The 14,448-nt window shown below is 42.1% G+C and overlaps 1 protein-coding gene across 3 annotated transcripts in view; it reads left to right on the forward strand.

Moving 5' to 3' along the window:
• Positions 1 to 14,448, forward strand: part of WDR70 (WD repeat domain 70) — a 153,450-nt gene that overhangs the window by 103,107 nt on the left and 35,895 nt on the right. For all 3 annotated transcript variants that reach the window (XM_064439032.1, XM_064439030.1, XM_064439031.1), the window contains exon 11: positions 6,329 to 6,428. In XM_064439032.1, coding sequence (XP_064295102.1) covers positions 6,329 to 6,428 — 100 coding nt within the window. The remainder of the gene's footprint in view (positions 1 to 6,328; positions 6,429 to 14,448) is intronic.

Here is a 14,448-nt window from a genome sequence, read left to right on the forward strand (position 1 = left end):
TATCTGTTCAGTAATTGCAAATAACTGGGAAAACTTCTCTATGCAATACATGTGAAAGATTATTTGAACCACTGCTGAGTGTGAGAGAGAAAGAAATCCCAAAGACTTGCCTCCCCTTGAATATCATCCCTCCACCCAGAAAACGGCCTTAGTTGCAACACAAGAGAATACAATGGGCATGCAGGACAGTGAAATACTATTGTCGGTCAGATGTCCTGATTATGGCAAATAATGTTACATTACTGTATTCATAATTGGTTAATTAGGACTGAGAGTAAGAAAGGAGTGTTTCAGGTCTGCTAATGATACATGTAGATGTCACTGAGTTAGAAAATCATGGTGAAGAGCAAATCATATAACAGTTTCATCATCTAAACACTAAAACCTCAAATTTCACAAGTTAATCTTGTTTTGCATCAGTATGGCCATTACTGAAACAGCATCTATTTCTACACCACGGGAAGTGGTATTGAAGAGATGTCATATAAATTGTAAGCCCAGGGATCATGTTTACAGAGATTTAAGGAAAGCATCTGATATAGTCTGCAACTGCATGCTCAGGGCAAAAATTCAGAAATTCCTGAATTCAGCTGGCCTATGTAGACCTGATAATTTGTAAGTGATATACTAAACCCAGAAAGTACAGTATGTTTCTTTTCTGGATTGTAAAGAGAGCAAAGCAAATATGCTTCCTTCAATAGAGATGACCGAAGGGGGGATGGGGAAATAGCCATTTGGAGAGTGTAACTTGTGCTGTGCACACCTGTCGGTCTTGTCAGCTGTGCTCATGGCTCTGAGATTGCTGGCTGTCTCTGATGGGATCACTTTCAACAAAGACCTGGACAGCTTTGCTCAGTTGTGACTAAAAAGAAGGTTTCTGGCTGTTTTGTTTGTTTTCTTCTTGCAGCTTTATAGTTCATGCCTTTGTCACCTTGAGACTGGCCTATGATAATATGTTGTCTTGGAAGGCTCCTATGTTTACTAAAAAATATAATTTTTGCAGTCGCATATTGTCAGTGTCAGCTAATTTTATTTTGCTGAAAGTATCTCAGTCGGGTGAAATCACCCATTTAAGTCTCAAAGAGCCATACATAGCTTGGAACTTGCCTGTCTGGCATCTCTGCCCAGCTAGTCCTGCCCTTCTGCCTCATGTTTTAAACCATCATAAATCCCAATATCCGGCTCTCTCAAGGAGTGTTGGAAACACTCCTTTATGTGGAAGCGGGGGAACAGCTGGTAACCGAGCATGGGAGGCATCTTTAGAGATGAGCTTCCCCGTTCAGAATTCACCTTCCCTGTGCTGGAGCAAACTGGAACAGATCGCACATGGCTAGTGGCGCAGTCTGTATTGGATAGAGTTTCTTTTGTTGTACACACGATTATGGTTGCATGCTTGACTGTTCACACTAATAAATGAGTAAAGTTTTGTACACATCTGTAATACAGGGAAAGGTTGATATAGCAATCTCGCTTTCCTCAAGGCCTTCCTTAATTTAGTGCCTCTGCTTTTAAAAAAATATTGGAGATGTTACGAACAAGAAGGAAGAAGAATGTTTTGGCTGGAACATTCATTGTTTCATTAAAAGAAAAAAGGCAGATGGGGAAGCATTATAATCTTGGGAAAGTGTCATCTTCCTGTGAAATATTGTATCCTAGAAACAATGTGGAAAGTTCAAAAATTTCATTAGTTAAGTGCATTGTTGTTTTTCTCTTGGACGTGGCTTGGATTTCTGAGGTGGACAAACTGACTAGGTTTATCTTCTGCTTTTCCTAGAACATGTTTTTTTCAGGATTCTGGAGGAGAGCAGTTGTCAGATGCAGTACTCTAACCATGCAGCTCCGCTGTATGTCATTCATTTTTGATAAACACTTCATGTGGCCACTGTCTTCTTCACTTCCCATATTGATCCCCTTCAATCCACTCAGATTTTTATACAAAGTATATTCATTACTGACACTCCAGCCATGTACTTTCCTTCCACACCCTCCACCCCCTGCTTCCCAGTCCTTTCTCTGGCTTCCTTTTATCTTGTGGTTCTCATCCTCTCTCTGAGGACTTCAATGATATTGCAAACCCTGACATTTATCTGTTACCCTAGTTTTTTTGGTATGTGCAACTCTATCCTTTTTCACATGCGCTTCATGTTTTCTGCCTGTCATTTCATGTTGCACACAAGTCCAGTCAGCTGTAATTGCTTAAAAATATATGTGCTAATACAAAGCTAGGAAGTAAGTGCTTATATTGCTGGAGTTATTTGCTAGAAAGCCTTTAAACAAGTTGCAGAACATGGCCAAGCGCAAGGTCCTGCACCTGGGTCAGGGCAACCCCAACTATTAATACAGGCTGGGGGATGAAGGGGTTGAGAGCAGCCCTGCAGAGAAGGAGCTGGGGGTACTGGTGGGTGAAAAGCTGGACATGAGCCAACAATGTGCAGAGAAAGCCAACCATATCCTGGGCTGCATCAAAAGCACCGTGGCCTGCAGGTCAAGGGAGGTGATTCTGCCCCTCTGCTCCACTCTGGTGAGACCCCACCTGCAGTGCTGCGTCCAGCTCTGGGGCCCTCAGCACAGGAAGGACATGGAGCTGTTGGAGCGGGTCCAGAGGAGGGCACAAAAGTGATCCAAGGGCTGGAGCCCCTCTGCTGTGAGGACAGGCTGAGAGAGTTGGGGTTGTTCAGCCTGGAGAAGAGAAGGCTGCGGGGAAACCTTATTGTGGCTTTTCAGTCCTTAAAGGGGGACTATAGGAAGGATGGGGGAAACCTCTTTAGCAAGGCCTGTTCTGACAGGGCAAAGGGTAATGGTTTTAAACTAAAGAAAGGTAGATTTAGACTGGATATAAGGAAAAAAAAAATTATTATGAGGGTGGTGAGGCACTGGAACAGGTTGCCCGGAGAGGTGGTTGATGCCCCATCTCTAGGAACATTCAAGGTCAGGCAGGTTGGGGCTCTGAGCGACCTGATGTAGTTGAAGATGTCCCTGCTCACTGCAGCAGGGTTGGACTAGACGACCTCTAAAGGTCCCTTCCAACCTAAACCATTCTATGATTCTGTGATTCTAAGAGTGTGTTACTGCAGAATTTGCTGAAATAATAGAACCTTTAAAAAATTTTAAGGAGTGATGAACTTCTGAAATTTTCGGTGGCACATTACTAGTACTTCATAAAGCAGGCACGTCTGCAATAAAAGGAGAGGGGCAATACACTTTGCCCTAATTATGTTTACATCTTTATCTAGTGTTTCAATGCTCTCTCCTTCTCTTCCTGAATCAAACTTTTGAATTGTGTAAATTAGTTCTTTTGTTTCATGTCTTTCCAGCAAGAAACATACTGATAACCATTTTTTTGCTAGTGATTTGTTAGCAAGATTAGACATCTGTTAAAAATGTCAAGCCAGAGGCCAAACACATTATTTTCTTTGAAAACTGCAATGAACATTTGCCAGTATATGTAAAAACTTCTTGTTCAACCTACTATCATTTTTAGAGCAACCTTCAATCATTTTAGAATATTTGATTTAGTATTACAATTCAGGGTTATATTCCTTTGCAGAATAATATATGGAGGGCAAGCTTCCAGACCTCAAAGTTAGGAAAACAATCTTCCTCCTGGTAAACTGAGCAAATTTTTTTTAAAGACAAACAGAATTGCAGATGCAATCTTACTGTCCCTTTCAGATGAGTCTCATTTTGCATGAAGTCCTAAGGCATCAAAGCTGGATAGACTTGGGCTAAATTTGTTCAGTTGTTTCCATTTCTGTGATGAAAGGGCAAATAATGCCTGAGTCTTGGATAACTATATGTTGCTATTTTTATATGGGACCGCTGAAAAAGAGTAAGAACTGTTCAAAGTATAGGTACTTCACTGAGAAGGCTCCATAGTGGGTGGAATAATTTAAGGTGAGCTGTTTAATTCCTGAAAGATACAGTTTAGGTTTGATTAATGGAATCATAAATTCATGCTAAATAAAATCAGTATCTTTGACCATAGAAAAGTAACAAAACTGAAACATTATATGATTTTCTGTCTGCCTGTCTGCCTACATATATATAGAAGTTCAGGTTTTTACTAGTAAAACATAAAAGGCATTGGTTGGACCCCAAATCTTTTTCTTTATTTTAATTTGTATCCAAAACAAAACAAAAGGAAGGAATTTCAGATTGATTGAGGATGCATGCAATGAAAGAAAAAAAAAAAAACAAGCAACCCACCCTTGGATTAAGTTAGACAGCAAAACATAAAAACTGTTGTTATTTTAATACACGTATGTTGGTGTGACGTTGCCAGCGAGGGATGGGAGTGTTGAGTAGACATGTGTTGTGGAGCCCTAAGGAAGTTTTTCCAAGTTATTTGAAATAGCTAAATACCATGTTGTAATCTTTCTGTCATTTTTTTAGGTGTCGTTATTAACCATTTACAATGGTTTTGCAACTGTCCATGGTATTTCTTAGACAGAGAATACATAATTTTAATTGCTTGTTATTTTTTAACATTTTTTAACATTTTCTGATAGCCAATTCACAGTTTATATGTTACCACATCCTTTGAAAATTTCATGTAATTGCATGCATAAAATATGTTTCTTAGTATTTATAAACACACCCACCAAAGAAATACAGTTATAAACTGCAACTGTTCATAGATGTTCTCCAGGATATGCACGATTGGCTAGAAATGACCGTAATTTCAAAGCAAATACTATGGCTAAATGTAGGCTATTACATTCTATCTCTAAATAACATAAGAAGCATTTACTTGGTGTTTGAAGTCCTCTGTTGTTTGTTGAAGAGTCATTTGCAGAGTAAATGACTGATGGGACTCCTCTCAAAACTTTAGTAAATCTGCACACAGAAATAAGCTTGCAATAATTTTTAACGTCATACACAAAGATTCTCTAGCTTTTGGACAAATTTAGAGCAAATATTTGAAAGGGTAAACAACATCAATTACCTCACTAGTGTGGGTCTTTTATTTAAAACAAGACCATAAAAAGAGCCTTAGTAATGTGCATAGACAAAAATTAGGAGATACAGTAACTAAGGATTCCTGTGCAAGCTTAATTCAGTCCATGTGTTTGCATTTTGTGATCACATCCTCCTTTTCTGTTCTGTAGAACTGTGATTCTTTTAATATCTAGATTGCATAGTAATCACTAACCAGCGGCTCAGTATTTTGTCCTCTTACTGTTCAGGGTGTGATTCTAGATCTGACTTACTGCATGATGTTCAAACCCTCCTCTGGAAATATAAGTTTCAATGCATATTTTTCTGTTTTTCTCATCACTATGGTAAATAAAGGCCTTTAAGGTCACTAATTTGTCTTCTTCCTCTCCGTATGGCAAAGGGCATGTTTTAGTTCTCGTCCTACATATGGGAAGCTGCGATATAGTTGCACAGGCAACCTATATTAATTAGTTTTATGTTAGGAAAAGAGGGTAAATGAGAAATGTAATTTCCTAGGTGTTAAAAAAGGAGTCAACCTGTCTCAAATTCCTTCCTCTGTTTCTGTCTCCCTTTTCTTCCAATATCCCTTCCTGTGTATGAAAGACATCTTGTTATCTTAGCTGAGACCTTTTGTTTTGGTTGGGAAGTAGGAAAGCTTGATTTTACAAAAAAATTTAATTTGAGGTTCCTCTCTTTTCAGTAGCATTTTTAGGGATTTTACTGAATAGTGACTTAAGAAGTCAGCTTTATACAAGAGCAAAACATTAACTTGAAAGTAATTTCTGCCTTTCTCTAGGATTGTTGGCAAAATAGAAAAAATTAAAACTAAAGGTGTATCGTTCCCAAACTTGGATTTTATTGCAGCTAAATGGAACACAAACCTCAGAATATATAAGCTTTGTTCTAGTATATAAGCCATGAATTTTGGCAGGGACTAAATTTTGGTAAAAGTGAATTCTTCCAATCCTTCTTTTAAGTTCTTTCCAAAGTATGCATATTGTATTTTGGTATTTTGTATCTATACGCCTGCTTAGGGGAGTGTTGAGAACTGTCTTAAAATATATTTTTATCTTAACCAGACGTAACTACCTTTATTCAGTGCTAGTGGGAGTATTCCAAGGGTGCTGATGCTATGTAAATGTGGACTTTATAATTAAACCTATGAAAAAGTCAAATTTTGCATGCAAGCTCTTCTTATGAAAGCCTATTCTGAAACATATATGACATTTTTTAAAGGCTGTAGAAATATTTAGCTTCTGTACTTGCTAAAAATGCAGGGCTTTCTGTTTAAATTTAGGAATAGCAGCAGAGTATACAAAATGCTGTAAAGAAATGTTTGTCCCATCTTGAAAAATAAAATTTTCCAATGTTTCATTTGTTTGACAAACAGGTACATACAAAGTTCCACTGCAGGCAAGCCCATGCTCCAGGCACTGACACTTCATGCTTGACATTTTCCTATGACGGTACTGTCCTTGCCAGCCGGGGAGGTAGGTGATTGAAGGAACCGTTTGATGTGTTGAATGTAAGGCAGTTCTAACTTTATTAAGTGAAATGGTTTGGTAAACAATTTCAGTTGCATCATTATTAAACGTAATTGTTTATTATGAAGGTAAGATAGTGAAATCAGACACTAGAGATTTAAACCTGAATTGTTTCACAATTTGCATCTTTTATTTTGATACACCATACAATACTGTGTTCCTGAAAGCTCATTTTACAGCAGTTAAGGAATATTTTAAGAGAGCATTGTTGTTTATATTACATGGTTCCTGATCTGTTTTCTTTTCTAGCATTAATAATACAGCAAAAGGAAATTATTAGCTTAATTAAAAATAAAGTGAGACCAGTTCCGTTACTTAGCTCTTTCCAGGAAGATTACTGCTTCTCAGTAACAGTATCTATGTTCTGGAGTTAATTCCACAAGCAGCTTTCTTATGCAATGTCCTTTTCTGTTCTAATTGGAAGTGTTATCTAATTTATGTGACAAATGTCAAGAGGTTATGACTGGAAGTGAGTGGCCAAGATGTACTTGAATGGTAAAAAATTTTGAAATGTCTACAGAACAGGAAATAAACACTTGTTTTTTAAACTTCAGATAAAACTTTTATTAAAAAGTCTCAGATAACAGAACAAGGCAAAAATATATTTGAAGACTGATTTGCTCCAGTATTAGATATATTGATAGGATGGTGTCTGCCAAAGACAGCTTTTCATACAGAGATTTGTCTACCCAGTGTTTTGCAGGCAGGTGCAAGCATACAATCTGAGCTGTCTGGATGGAAACCAGCTGTAACCAGAAGCTATGTGTATGCATTAGCATGGCCCCAAGGCCAAATAAACAGGCCTAGGGAGAGGCAGTATATGTTAATGTCGGCTAACATTGTGCCTAACAGATGTACAGGACATCTGGTCAGTTCGGTACGTAGACAGAATGAGATTACATACACAACATACCAGGATAAGAGGTATTCATAGATGGCAAAGCTCTGAAACAGGGGATGTGCTTGCAAGCCAAGGGCTGTTGTTGCAATTGCTTTGTGTCCTCCCCCTTCCCCTGTCCCCAGAGTAGAGTGGCATTGGTGGCTTTTACAACAATATGCAGCTGCTATTGGATGCTACATCTCTGTCTTCTTTTTATGTCTTGCCACGTTTCTAAGATTCCAAACATTGTGTTCCCCAGATCACATCTTTCAGAGTGAGATGATGGTAGTCTTGTCCTTGATAGCCCAAGGCTTGTTAGGGCATGCAAATGGAACTTAGATTGTTTCTTAATTGCTGTTCAGGCACCTGGATCCAGAGTCCTACTGCCAGTGTACCCATCATGAATGAGTCCTAAGTAATTGAGGTAAAAACTCTCAACCTTGCTGGTCCTTACTGATGCAGGCAATTACTATGTGAGAACCTTCTCCTCCTTGGAAAGTAGGTGAACCATCTATCTTTCTGTTCTGGGCTAAGTGAAATGCTGCATCTGTCTGCCAGTGGTTTTGCCCCAAGAAATTCACACGGGCATGCTTTATAAGATCTGAAAAGAAACCTCAGTGTGCTAAATATTAACAGCAAACAAGGTTAATTCTTATGTGAAAAATATACACTAGTGCTGAATGAAACCTCCATTTATGTAAATTCTGTTATGTTTCACAGTTATGAATGTAGATCACATAAATGACCTTTCCTTATTTTTATTGCATGTGGCACTTTTGGTTGCCTGCTTTTCTTCATCTGTCTCCAGATTTTCTGTTGTGTTGAACAGACTTTCACTTACTTATGTTTAATCTACTACACTCTGCTCTAAGCTATATAAAACGTTGATTGATTGTTTGCAGAATGTAAGGCTGTACAAAAATTTGGCCACTCAGAGTAGATAAAAGTGCTACCTTTGTCTAGTGTATTAAGAAAACAAAAAGGTCTGTGTGTGCTGTGCTAGAGAATAAGGATTCATACCTTATTTTGACTTGTTTGGTTAGTGCTTTAATATGAGTATTGCTTTGGATCTGTACCAACAAAAGCAGATGTGGATCCAGCATGCATAGATTAACACACCTGCCAAGTGCTGAGGATCAAAGAAAGGATAGTTGTTTGGGGAATGGGAACTTTCATTGAAAGCCCGATTGACTCTCCTGCATCTGATGTAGATTCTTTGTTGGATATGAGAGAGATGAGAGAGGGATCAGCTGCAAGCACAAGGGAAACTGAAAAGCTAAGGAGCTGCTTTTGAGAGTTCCCAGTCTTACTGTTGTTGGGTATTAGGTAGAAACTTGACAGAAACTTAAGAAAGTGATATTTTGGCACATTTGTAACCATGAAAGTATTTTTTTTCTAAATACAGTGAAGATAGTATTTGGGGAACATTTTCTTTGTTTAGCAGTGAAGAGGTAGGCATTAGGACTGTACTTGGGGTCCTATTATAGAAAAAATTTTTTGGACTCCTGATATGTACAGAATTTATGGAGTTAGTTTTTGTCATAATATGAAGCAATGACTTCATTAATCTCATGCTAGCTATTAGTTTGATGGTTCATCCATTGTTCATACCACAGAAAGTGTGCAGACTCTGCCATCTTAGTAATCTTATGTAGGAAAATAAGTTCACCATAGTTAAACCCAAGAAAAAATATTCACGTCTAAGCCTATCAGTTTATGCAGATACATGCTATTTTTTAGCTCAGAAATTATTTTGTGTGTTTCCTTTTGATGGTGGATTTTGGGGTTTGTTTTTTTTTTTTAGTTTCAGCTATATTTCTCTTCTTACAAAATAAAACATTTAATTTTGAAGTTGGTTTAAAAAGTAGAAACACCTTGATCATGGTTCCCGGTATAGTCAGGGATTATGCATGTATACTGACTTTTTATTTTCTGGGGAGAAATAGTACATTGCTATTTATGGTAAATACAAACATTAGCACTTTAAAAGTTGAAGTTTTACATCAAGTAATATTTCTCAGGAGGTGAATGCTGATGTTCATTTCAAACAATGCCAAAAATGCATTCATTAGCTTTAATAGGCACAGTCAACTCTTTGTAACACTTGGAACTGAAATGGCTTTCTTAAAGTCTTCCAGTATCCTTCACTTCCGTATGTTTAGAGAAGATGATGCACTTAAATATTTGACCAGGCTGGTATGGATGCAGGTGATGGTGAGAGCTGTTCCAAGTGTAAGTGCAGGATCCCCAGTTTGTGACTTCCCTCTCAAGGCTTTTGGTTTAGGGTAGTGTGGTCCTGACCTGTGGTGCTTCCAAAAGACATTCTTTAGCTGTTGCAGCTTCTCTTGGAGAGCCAGTGCAGAACGCAGAAGCATATACCTTGGTCTGTAAGGTGCCTCTCCTCACGCATATCGTACAAGCCTTCACAGAAAGGCTTAGAGTTTATAAACATTATGTATTCTGGTGTTCTGTTGTGGTAAGCCTCGTTACGCTCTACCTTTCCTATGCTGTAATTTCTCGTTTTCTCATTTAAATTCTCATTTCATATGTTGCTGGGTTGTGGTTTAGCTGGCAACTCAGCCCCACACAACTGCTCACTCACTCCCCCACCCGTGGGACGGGGAGAGAATCAGAAGGGTAACGCTCATGGGAAAGATAAAACTGTTTTTATTTTAATTATTAAACAACAACAACAAAAATGCAATGGAAAGGAAACAATGAGAGGTGCAAACCTCAGGGACGGGAGGGGGGAAGGGGAATGAACCACCAAAACAAACTGCATATTATGCAGCCGCTCACCACCTGCCAACCTGACACCGCCAGACCCCGGGCTGCAACTGCCCTGCCCTGGGCACCAGCTGCCCCCTTTAATATTCTGGTCATGGCATCACATGGCATGGAAGGAACATCCCATTGGCCAGTCGGGGTCAGCTGTCCCGGCCATGGCCCCGTCCCTCCCAGCCTCCTGCCCATGCAGGGACCTGGAAAGGTCCCTGACCACTACAGGCACTACAGTGAAGAGAATTAACCTTTCTAAGCCAAAGCCAGCACATTTTCCACCCCTTATTCCATACCATTTACACCATGCCCAGGTCCCATACCACCCAATACAACCTTACCAAACACCACCCCTCCCCTTCCCATCCTTTAACATAACACACAGACATCATTCCCTTAGTCTATAGACCTTCCCTGTAAATTGTCCATTAAAATGTCCATTGAGTTCACCCAGTCCATGACTCTGGGCTCCATCTGCTGTATCAGTCTTTCAGAGTGGAAGAGATGGTGTGTGTGGCGTTGGGTTGCTGCATACTGAGTCAGTCATCGTTCCATCACTGCTGCACTTTGCTTGTTTCACAGTCTATCTTCCATGGGTTGGGAGGCTCGTACTCTGATATCATTGATATAACATAGAGATGATGCACAGGATTATATAGCAGTTCGCATTGTGCCATTCAGTTCATTGACTGTTTTCGCCCAAAATCAAATCCCCTTGAGGCACACATCGGAATTCTCCATCCTCCCACATCACCCACCAAGTGCACCCAAGTCCTCGAGCAAAAGCAATCCCACGAATGGGTTTGCCTTTGCCTGAGGCAGGAATAACCCAGACTGTTTTGCCCAGCATATTTTTTACATGCACTACAGGGACTTTATCCCATTCCACAGTATGTAGGATTTCTGACTGGGCAGGGCCAGCTCAACTGGCAGATCCCTTCGTGTTGACAAACCAGGTGGCTTTTGCTAAATGTGTTTCCCAGTGCCTGAATGTCCCACCCCGCATTGCTCTTAGCGTAGTTTTTAAACAGTCCATTGTACTGATCAGTTTTCCCAGAGGCTGGTGCGTGATAGGGGATGCAATACATCCACTCAATGCCGTGCTGTCTGGCCCAGGTGTCGATGAGGTTATTTCGGAAATGAGTCCCATTGTCTGACTCAATTCTCTCTGGGGTCCCATGTCTCCACAGGACTTGTTTTTTGAGACCCAGGATAGTGTTCCAGGCAGTGCCGTAGGGGACAGAGGGTATGTTTCCAGCCAGCCAGTTGTTGGTTCTACCATTGTAAGCACATGGCGCTTGCCTTGGCGGGTCTGTGGGAGTGTGGTACAGTCAATTTGCCAGGCCTCCCCATATTTATAGTTCAGCCATCGTCCCCCATACCACAGAGGCTTTACCCGCTTCGCTTGCTTGATTGCAGCGCATCTTTCACACTCGTGGATAACCTGTGCAATAACATCCATGGTCAAGTCCACCCCTCAATCACGAGCCCACCTGTATGTTGCATCTCTCCCTTGATGGCCTGAGGTGTCATGGGCCCACCGAGATAGAAATAGTTCACCCTTTTGTCGCCAGTCCAGATCTGCCTGGGCCACTTCAATCTTGGCAGCCTGATCCACCTGCTGGTTGTTTTGATGTTCTTCAGTGGCCTGACTCTTGGGGACGTGAGCATCCACATGACGTACCTTTACAACCAGGTTCTCTACCCGGGCAGCAGTATCTTGCCACAATGCGGCAGCCCAGATGGGTTTGCCTCTGCGCTGCCAGTTGTTCTGCTTCCACTGCTGTAACCAGGCCCACAGGGCATTTGCCACCATCCAGGAGTCAGTATAGAGACAGAGCACTGGCCACTTTTTCCATTCAGCGATGTCTAAGGCCAGCTGGATGGCCTTTACCTCTGCAGACTGGCTCGATTCACCTTCTTCTTCAGCAGTTTCTGCTACTTGTCGTGTAGGAGTCCATACAGCAGCCTTCCATCTCCGGTGCTTTCCCACAAGGCGACAGCACCCACCAGTGAACAGGGCATATTGCTTCTCATCTTCTGGCAGTTTGTTATACAGTGGGGCTTCTTCAGCACGTGTCACCTCCTCCTCTGCTGATAATCCAAAATCTTTGCCTTCTGGCCAATCCATGATCACTTCCAAGATTCCTGAGCGACTCGGGTTACCTACTCAAGCCTGCTGGGTGATCAGTGCAACCCATTTACTCCATGTAGCATCAGTTGCATGGTGTGTAGAGGGGATGTTTCCTTTGAACATCCATCCCAGCACTGGCAATTGGGGTGCCAGGAGGAGCTGTGCTTCAGTACCAACCACTTCTGAAGCAGTTCGAACCCCTTCATATGCTGCCAATATCTCTTTTTCAGTTGGAGTATAGTGGCCTTGGATCCTCTGTATCCACAACTCCAAAACCCTTGGGGTCAACCTCAGATCTCCCCTGGTACTTTCTGCCAGAGGCTCCAGGTAGGGCCATTCTCCCCGGCTGTGGTGTAGAGCACATTCTTTACATCTTGTCCTGCCCGGACTGGCCCAAGGGCTACTGCATGGACTATCTCCTGTTTAATTTGTTCAAAGGCTTGTTGTTGCTCAGGGCCCCATTTGAAATCATTCTTCTTCCGGGTCACTTGATAGAGAGGGCTTACAATCAGACTGTAATCTGGAATATGCATTCTTCAAAACCCCACAGCCCCTAAAAAACTTGTGTTTCCTTTTTGCTAGTTGGTGGAGACATGGCTGCTATTTTGTTGATCACATCCATTGGGATCTGGTGACATCCATCTTGCCATTTGATTCCTAAGAACTGGATCTCTTGTGCGGGTCCCTTGTCCTTACTTTGTTTTATGGCAAAGCCAGCTTTCAGAAGGATTTGGACTATTTTCTTACCTTTCTCAAAAACTTCTTCCACTGTGTTGCCCCACACGATGACGTACTGAAGGTGTTGTGGAGCTTCTCCCTGTTCCAGTGCATTATGGATCGGTCCATGGCACATGGTAGGGCTGTGTTTCCACCCCTGGGGCAGTCGATTCCAGGTGTACTGGACGCCCCTCCAAGTGAAAGCAAACTGTGGCCTGCACTCTGCTCCCAGAGGGACTGAGAAGAATGCATTAGCAATGTCAATGGTGGCATACCACTTGGCTGCCTTGGACTCCAGTTCGTATTGAAGTTCTAGCATGTCTGGCACAGCAGCACTCAATGGTGGAGTGACTTCATTCAGGCCACGATAGTCTACTGTTAGCCTCCACTCTCCGTTAGATTTCCGCACTGGCCATATGGGACTGTTAAAGGCTGAGTGGGTCTTGCTGATGACTCCTTGGCTCCTCAGTTGGTGAATGAGCTCATGGATGGGAATCAGGGAGTCTCGGTTGGTGCAATATTGCCGCCAATGCACCGTTGTGGTGGCAATCGGCACCCGTTGTTCTTTGACCGTCAGCAGCCCCACAACAGAGGGGTCCTTCGAGAGGCCAGGCAAGGTAGACAGCTGTTTAATTTCCTCCATCTCCAAGGTAGCTACACCAAAAACCCACTTGTACCCTTTTGGGTCCTTGAAATACCCTCTCCTGAGGTAGTCTATGCCAAGGATGCACGGAGCCTCCGGGCCAGTCACGACGGGGTGCTTTTGCCACTCATTCCCAGCTAGGCTCACTTTGGCCTCCAATACAGTTAGCTCTTGGGATCCCCCTGTCACTCCAGCAACGCTGATGGGTTCTGCCCCTATATAGTTTGATGGCATTAGGGTGCATTGTGTACCGGTGTCCACTAAAGCTTTATACTCCTGTGGGTTGGACGTGCCAGGCCATCGGATCCACACAGTCCAGTAAGCCCAGTTATCCCTTTCCTCCAACTGGCTGGAGGCAGGGCCCCGCTAGTCTTGATCATGGCAGTCATAACTCACTTCCTGTAAATGTGAATCAAGAGTCTCTCTATTAAGCTCAGAAATAATATCAGTGCTTCTACTTCTCTGTCTGGGGACCTGCTCACTGGAAATTGGAGCAGCAGCTTTCCTGGAATAACCTCCCTGAGTGATTGTTCTTCCTTGCAGCTCACGTACCTGTGCCTCTAGGGTCGAGGTAGGCTTGCCATCCCACCTCCTCATGTCCTCTCTGTGGTCACGCAGGTAGAACCATAGGGTGGCCCGTGGTGTGCATCCCCTCCTTTGAGCCAAAGGATGCTTATTCCTAACAGCTGAGACACTACTCTGTAGAGGTGGGGAGCAGGACATACCTTCTCTGAGTGGCTGGACCTCTCGGGATAGTTTCTCCACAGCAGAGACTAGCGAGGAAGAGATATTTGTTTCGTAATCCCAAAGTCTA

The sequence above is a fragment of the Phalacrocorax carbo genome, chromosome Z, assembly GCF_963921805.1.
Source record: "Phalacrocorax carbo chromosome Z, bPhaCar2.1, whole genome shotgun sequence".
Lineage (NCBI taxonomy): Eukaryota > Metazoa > Chordata > Aves > Suliformes > Phalacrocoracidae > Phalacrocorax > Phalacrocorax carbo.